Raw genomic sequence first — 8754 nt, forward strand, 5'->3', positions numbered from 1 at the left:
ATCCAGTCAAGAGTCGTTCCACCCTGGAACGCTCGTTCAAATTCCAAAATCATAATATCATATCATATATGGTTCGCACAATTTATACTTCCCTCAACATCACATTTTCATTCTTAATTACACTTCCATAAAAAGACGAACGTTATTTCACTGTTTGGACGAACGCTATTTAAGATCAGAACGAACGCTATTTAAAGACCAACGCTCGACAGAAGACGAACGCTATTAAGGATGTACGCTCGACAAGGGTCGAACACTATCAAATACAAACGCTCGACAAAAGAACGAGCGCTATCACGAACGGACGCTCGACATAAGGTCGAACGCTACCACAGGCGAACGCTCGACATAAGAACGAACGCTATCAAGAACGGACGTTCGACATAAGGTCGAACGCCACCAAAGACGAACGCTCGACAAAAGAAAGAGCGCTACTAATCGTTTGCCTTTTTGAACGAACGTTCGGTCTAAGACCGAACGCCACTTAGGACGTACGTTTTTAGATCGAGACTCTTGGCTGAATTCAAAATCATAGAAATTGGGATTTATATAAGATGAGATATTTAAAGTTTATGTTTCAATAATTTGACTAAAAGTTCACGGGGATATTATCAAAATTCTCAATTCTCACACAACACTCGTGATGTTTACGTCTGGCCGAAAGCACAACGTAAAAATATATTAGAGGGCGTTCGTTCTCAAAGGGAGTCCTTTCCAAATGAAAGGGTCCGACTAATACAAGAATTTACTGATAATACCGAACGGTCAATGACCGTATCAATACGAACGTTCAAATTCATGCACTTTTCATATAATTCTTCTTTTACAGTAACTCATTTTCCAGTATAAACTTTCATGCATTAAATCAATCTTAACATAGTATTTTTCCATACTTCTCATGCTTTTAATCAACATCATATACTAACATTCAAATATCAAAATCATCCACGTACAACGTCACAGACCATTCATACACTCAGCATATAATTCCCAGTACATACATGCAACATTTTCATATATCATCTCAGAATCATAATCCTAAACTCCAAAGTCAAATATCATAAATCATACTTTCAAACATTACGTAACGCGCATGCAGTACAGAGATCATGTGAATTAAATTCTAACAAGCTTCCCTTACCTGGATTGGAAACGTGCTTTCGTTCTTTAAAAGAAAACCAGATCCCAGTATCAACTCTTCTACCCTTTTTCGTTCAAAAACCCAAAAACTCTTCAACTAAAAATTCAGAAAACCAATACTGGTTCAGAGAAGGTGCATGCAGATTTAAAACGAGCTTGCATGTGGAAAATGAAGAGTGGTTGAGGACGTGAAACTTACCCGTTTCAGAATCCAAAACCAATCGGTTTGATGGAAAGCTCACGGTGCAGTGCTGATTATCACGGTGCTGAAACGTGAACGGAGAAAAGGAGGGTGAGTTGCAGAAGAGGGAAGACGGAGAGTTCTAGAGAGAAGGAGGAGAAAAATGAGGGTTTGGTTTTCTGAGGAAGATGAAAGAGCACGCAGAGAAGGGAAGAGTGTTTCAGAAAATTAGTTTCTCTTCCCAAGTCAAACGGACATTCTCTCCTGCGCTGCCACTTGGCTTCCACTATCAAACTCAGAACCTTCCAATTTGACACCTGGCGGTGGCATGCAGAGTGAGGGCGTGTGCTTCTTTAATGGCACAGAACACGTGTCACACGTATTAATGGAAGCAGGGAGGTGACTAAGCAGAATAATTAATGGGGCGTGACAATCCCCCTAACTAAAAAAAATTTTCGTCCTCGAAAATGGAAGACTTACCAGGGAAATAGATGAGGGTATAGGTCCTTCATGGCATCCTCAACTTCCCAAGTAGAATCACCAGTTTTGTCGTCCCACAACACTTTCACCAAACGAACATCCTTCCCTTTGTATAGCCTGGTGCGTTCGTCTTCAATGCGAATTGGCTTCATTTCAAACGTTCGATCTTGGCGAAGTTGAATGTTTTCCAGCTCCAATATGTGCGAGGGATCAGCTACGTACTTCCGAAGTTGCGAGACGTGAAACACTGGATGAAGGTTGGACAACTGTGGAGGTAAAGCCATCTCGTATGCAACTGGTCCAATCTTCCTTGTGATCTGGTACGGCCCTACGAACTTGGGAGATAATTTCTTTGATCTCAATGCTCTTCCTACTCCAGTAGTTGGATGCAGCTTCAAGAAAACGTGATCACCAGCTTTGAACTCCAAAGGTCGTCTCCTCTTATCTGCGTATGATTTCTGCCTGCTTCTGGACGTCCTCAATCTGTCTTGAATTAATTTCACCTTCTCAGTTGTTTGTTGAACAAGCTCCGGTCCTGTTAATATGTTCTCTCCTTCTTGGAACCAGCAAAGAGGTGTGCGGCATTTGCGTCCGTAAAGCGCTTCAAAGGGAGCCATTCCAATGCTTGACTGGAAACTGTTGTTGTAGGTGAACTCAACTAAAGGCAAGACTTCATCCCAAACGCCCATGTGATCAAGTACGCATGTCCTCAACAAGTCCTCTAACGTCTGGATCGTTCTCTCGGATTGACCGTCCGTTTGAGGGTGGTATGCTGAACTCATTTGGAGTTTGCTGCCAAGTTCATTTTGCAAAGACTGCCAAAACCGAGAGGTGAACCTTGTGTCTCGGTCAGAGATGATGCTGGATGGCACTCCATGTAGACGAACGATCTCTTTAATGTAGAGCTTTGCCAAGTTAGTCAATGACATCTTCAGGTTAATGGGCAGAAAATGAGCACTCTTCGTTAAACGATCCACTATCACCCAAATGGAATCGTGATTCTTGAATGTGCGAGGCAAGTGTGTCACAAAATCCATTGAGATGCTGTCCCACTTCCATTCTGGAATCTCCAAAGGTTGAAGTAGTCCACCTGGTCTTTGATATTCAGCTTTAGCACGCTGACATGTTAGACATGATGTTACAAAACGTGCAACATCATTCTTCATTCCTGGCCACCAGAACGATTGCTTTAAATCATGATACATCTTAGTCATGCCAGGGTGCATGCTAAGACGGCTGTGATGACCTTCGGCTAAGATGATTCGCTTCAATTCTCCATCATTTGGAACGCACGTCCTACCCATATAGCGTAGTAGACCGTCCGTCCCAACATTAAACTCCTTTGCCTGATCTGTGCCGAGCGCGCCTCTTATCTTCACTAATTCCTCATCATCCAGTTGCTTCATTCTGATCCGCTCAAACACATCACTGGATATCTTAAGGTTGCAGCATTTGATGCTGTTCGGTTCTATATTAAACTGCAACTTTAAGTCCCTAAAGCTTTCCACTAAGCTTATCTCACGCACCATCATGGACGAGACATGCACCACTTTTCTGCTTAGAGCGTCTGCCACTACGTTTGCTTTACCAGGATGATAAAGCAACTCAAAGTCATAATCCTTAAGAAATTCCAGCCACCTCCTTTGCCTCATATTCAACTCTTTTTGATCAAAGAGATACTTAAGACTCTTATGATCACTGAAGACTTGGAAAACGGATCCATACAAGTAATGTCTCCAAATCTTCAAGGCAAAAACGACCGCTGCCAGCTCTAGGTCGTGTGTTGGATAATTCCTCTCATGTATCTTCAATTGCCGAGAGGCGTAAGCCACTGCCTTCTTCTCTTACATGAGAACGCACCCCAAACCTTGGTGAGATGCATCACAGTATACTTCAAATGGTTTGGCAGTGTCCGGAATCACCAAAACTGGAGCGCTCGTCAGCTTCTGTTTCAACTCTTGGAAACTGGATTCACACCTATCGGTCCAAGCAAACGGATGATCCTTCCTGGTCAGCTGTGATAACGGTGCTACTATCTTAGAGAACCCTTCTATGAAACGCCTGTAGTAGCCCGCCAGTCCAACAAAACTCCTCACTTCCGTGACCGAACGTGGGCTTTCCCACTCTAAGACCGCTCGCACTTTAGCAGGATCAACTGAAATTCCACCAGCTGACACAACGTGTCCCAAGAACTGTACTTCCTTCATCCAGAATTCACATTTAGATAGCTTAGCATACAGTTCTTTTTCCCTCAACACTCCAAGTACTAATCTCAAGTGCTCTTCATGTTCTTCACAGCTCTTGGAGTAGATGAGAATATCATCAATAAACACCACTACAAACTTGTCTAAATATGGCCTGAAGATGCGGTTCATGTAGTCCATGAAAACTGCAGGAGCGTTCGTCACACCGAACGGCATGACCACGTACTCATAATGTCCATAACGTGAACGAAAGGCTGTCTTCTGAATGTCTCCCTCCTTAACCCGAATTTGGTGATAGCCTGATCTCAAATCTATCTTTGAGAAGACGTTCGCTCCATGCAATTGATCCAACAGGTCGTCAATGCGAGGCAGTGGGTATTTGTTCTTGATGGTCAGCTTATTCAATTGACGATAGTCAATACATAGCCGTGAGCTGCCATCCTTTTTCTTTACTAACAGTACAGGCGCTCCCCAAGGTGACACACTTGGACGGATGAACTTCTTGTCCATCAATTCTTCAATTTGCTTCTTAAGTTCAACCAATTCAGCAGGTGCCATCCTGTATGGTTGAACGGATATGGGAGCTGCGGTTGTTACCAGATCAATTGTAAACTCAACTTCACGAACGGGTGGTAATCCAGGCACCTCATCAGGGAAAACGTCTAGATATTCACCTACTACTGAACTTGCTTCTCTCCAATTAGACTGCGTTCGTTCAGAACCTTCAGATTCATTATCCACGTGAGTCATGATCAAAAAGCAACTGGCTCCTTCCATTATATCTTCTTTCCACTGGCCGAGTGTCACACCCAACTTCTCTTCATATTCTTCAGGAAAAATCAATTCCTTTGCTCCACAATCAATGAGTATGTGATTGGTAGTAAGCCAATCCATCCCCAGAATCACTTCTAAGTCCTTGAGAGGCAAACATATGAGGTTCACCTTATACCTACGCCCTTCAATCTCAAGAGGACATCTAACACATACGGTAGACGTTCTCACCTCACCAGCAGCTGGTGTAGACACCACCAAATCAAACTGCATCTCGCGCTCCACTATCCCCAACTTATCAACGCACGCCTTCGAGATGAAGGAGTGTGTCGCCCCCGAGTCAAACAACACACAACAATTTATTCCATACAGCAAGCATGTGCCAGTGACGAGCGTACCTGAGCTCGCTGCTTCTGCACCAGTGATCGCATAAACACGCCCAACAGCTTGGGCTCGTCCACCACCTCTAGTCTGATTTCTTCCAGTGTTGGGTGGCCTCATCACTGCACGTCCACCCATATTGCATTCACTCTCTAGATGTCCAGTTCTTCTACACCGATTACAATACTTTCCTCCAACCAATTGCGGGCATGATGATCTGAAATGAGGTCCTCCACACTGAAAACATCTAACCGGCCCCTGTTGGTTTGACTGTCCAGCAACTACCATAGCTTGTGAACCACTTGACTGAGCTGGACGAGCGTACGGGGTCCTGTTACGATTCAAATTGGTCCTTGTCAGAACTGGTCCTCTTGATACTTGTTGCTTCTTCTGTTGTTCCGCCTCAGCCATATTTTTCTCTAATACTTTAGCCCTCTCCACCATGGCTGGAAACGTCCGAATGCACAAGCTAGAGATCAACACCTTGAGATCACTTCTCAGCCCGTTTTCAAACTTCCTACACTGCCACTCTTCACTAGTAGCCATTGTATAGAACCTCACTAGATGTTTGAACTTGTTTGTATATTCTGAAACCGACATCCCTCCCTGTACCAGTTGAAGAAATTCCACCTCTTTAGCAAAACGAACGCTATCTGGAAAGTATTCTTCATAGAACTTCCCTCTGAACACTTCCCAGGTAATAGGACGTTGAGCGTCCGTCAGTATAGCCTTAGCGCTCGCCCACCAGTGGCTTGCTTCTCCAGTAAGCAAATACTCCGTGAAAGCCAAGCGATTCTCATCTGGACATCTTTTAGCATTGTAAATTCGTTCCATATCCTGCAGCCACTGGTCTGCCTCATCCGGAAGGCCCTTCCCACTAAACTTGGCCGGATGGTGTTGAAGAAAGCTCTCTAAACTCCATTCAGTATGATGAACAGCATTGGAAGAGGACGCTCCTGGCGTGCCTCTGGTGGCGGCAATTAATTCCATCAATTGTCTTTGAGTGGCTTCAGAGTTGGCGCGTGCGGCCTCCAAACTCTGTAGAGCAGCAGCGTTCTGCTCCATGAGGGTAGTATTTTGCTGTTGCAGCCTCTCAATCACTGTCTCCAACAACCTAGTGTGATTAGGTGCATCAGACTCGTTTGGTTGTGGGGGAGGAGGTAATCTAGGCGCCATCGTTTTCTGGATCAGAGAAAACGAACGTTAGTCATGTCTAAGAGTTAAAACAGTAACTCATTAAACATTAAAAAAGCACACAGCAAAATGCAATGCACTCATAACCTACAGCGTCCTTAAGAGAACAAAACTGCTCTGATACCAATAATGTAACATCCCAGAAATATACAGTCATCAACTATATACTTAGAATAATCACATTAATCAATATGGCAAAACAGTTTAATAATACAGTAAGCAGATTGAATAAATGGCCGAACGGCCTTTCATTTAAAACAACGAGCGTTTACAAAACAAGGAGGACGAACGGTTTACAAGAATTGACCGAACGTTCCAATATATATATACAGCAACAAAAGAGCGCTCGCTCACAGACGCTCGCTACTCTAATCAAACTAACTAAATAACCGAACGCCTCACTGTTCGGCCTTCACCTCAACTTCTACTAAATTTTCTTCAGTAACGAGTTCCTCTTCAAGAGTTTGCTCCAGAGACGCATCTCCCTCTGCTCACATCCACACGGATGATCATTGCATTTGACAAGACGGATATACATAGACAAGACAACACGAAGGAAATGCAAGGGTAAGCTTATTGAATTTAATTCAAGTCAAACATACAATTTATACCTATCAATCATATCAAATACATCACAACACATGCATCCAATACATACATTAACTCAAATCAAACTTCCTGATACTAGACAGACTGTCCGGACTGTATGAAACCTGTGTAGCTAAGGCGTCCATGCACTCAGGTGGGGTAACTGGAATGCTCATCAGTATCCACCTGAGGTTAGTCTTTTTGCCAAGTTACAGTTATGGTCTAGACCTCCTGCCATTCCCACGCATGACCTACTCCTCTCTACTTGAGAACGAGCACTCACGGAATATCAGGATGGATCACCATCTAAGCTTACCACGTTCATACTACAAATATCAATATCCAGTCAAGAGTCGTTCCACCCTGGAACGCTCGTTCAAATTCCAAAATCATAATATCATATCATATATGGTTCGCACAATTTATACTTCCCTCAACATCACATTTTCATTCTTAATTACACTTCCATAAAAAGACGAACGTTATTTCACTGTTTGGACGAACGCTATTTAAGATCAGAACGAACGCTATTTAAAGACCAACGCTCGACAGAAGACGAACGCTATTAAGGATGTACGCTCGACAAGGGTCGAACACTATCAAATACAAACGCTCGACAAAAGAACGAGCGCTATCACGAACGGACGCTCGACATAAGGTCGAACGCTACCACAGGCGAACGCTCGACATAAGAACGAACGCTATCAAGAACGGACGTTCGACATAAGGTCGAACGCCACCAAAGACGAACGCTCGACAAAAGAAAGAGCGCTACTAATCGTTTGCCTTTTTGAACGAACGTTCGGTCTAAGACCGAACGCCACTTAGGACGTACGTTTTTAGATCGAGACTCTTGGCTGAATTCAAAATCATAGAAATTGGGATTTATATAAGATGAGATATTTAAAGTTTATGTTTCAATAATTTGACTAAAAGTTCACGGGGATATTATCAAAATTCTCAATTCTCACACAACACTCGTGATGTTTACGTCTGGCCGAAAGCACAACGTAAAAATATATTAGAGGGCGTTCGTTCTCAAAGGGAGTCCTTTCCAAATGAAAGGGTCCGACTAATACAAGAATTTACTGATAATACCGAACGGTCAATGACCGTATCAATACGAACGTTCAAATTCATGCACTTTTCATATAATTCTTCTTTTACAGTAACTCATTTTCCAGTATAAACTTTCATGCATTAAATCAATCTTAACATAGTATTTTTCCATACTTCTCATGCTTTTAATCAACATCATATACTAACATTCAAATATCAAAATCATCCACGTACAACGTCACAGACCATTCATACACTCAGCATATAATTCCCAGTACATACATGCAACATTTTCATATATCATCTCAGAATCATAATCCTAAACTCCAAAGTCAAATATCATAAATCATACTTTCAAACATTACGTAACGCGCATGCAGTACAGAGATCATGTGAATTAAATTCTAACAAGCTTCCCTTACCTGGATTGGAAACGTGCTTTCGTTCTTTAAAAGAAAACCAGATCCCAGTATCAACTCTTCTACCCTTTTTCGTTCAAAAACCCAAAAACTCTTCAACTAAAAATTCAGAAAACCAATACTGGTTCAGAGAAGGTGCATGCAGATTTAAAACGAGCTTGCATGTGGAAAATGAAGAGTGGTTGAGGACGTGAAACTTACCCGTTTCAGAATCCAAAACCAATCGGTTTGATGGAAAGCTCACGGTGCAGTGCTGATTATCACGGTGCTGAAACGTGAACGGAGAAAAGGAGGGTGAGTTGCAGAAGAGGGAAGACGGAGAGTTCTAGAGAGAAGG

At 42.8% G+C, this 8754-nt stretch overlaps 1 protein-coding gene across 1 annotated transcript in view; it reads right to left on the reverse strand.

The window, feature by feature from the left end:
• Nucleotides 1-3645: 3645 nt before the first annotated feature.
• Nucleotides 3646-8754, reverse strand: part of LOC148198161 (uncharacterized) — a 5376-nt gene continuing 267 nt past the window's right edge. Inside the window, exons 1-3 of the mRNA XM_088115724.1 lie at nt 8619-8754; nt 8421-8516; nt 3646-6838 (exon numbers count right to left, since the gene is read on the reverse strand). The exon at nt 8619-8754 is cut by the window's right edge and continues 267 nt beyond it. Of these exons, the coding sequence (XP_087971850.1) occupies nt 3646-6333 (2688 nt within the window). The 5' untranslated portion in view covers nt 6334-6838; nt 8421-8516; nt 8619-8754. The remainder of the gene's footprint in view (nt 6839-8420; nt 8517-8618) is intronic.

Source organism: Vigna umbellata, chromosome 5, assembly GCF_029865625.1.
Source record: "Vigna umbellata cultivar VRB3 chromosome 5, Vumbellata_1.0, whole genome shotgun sequence".
NCBI lineage: Eukaryota > Viridiplantae > Streptophyta > Magnoliopsida > Fabales > Fabaceae > Vigna > Vigna umbellata.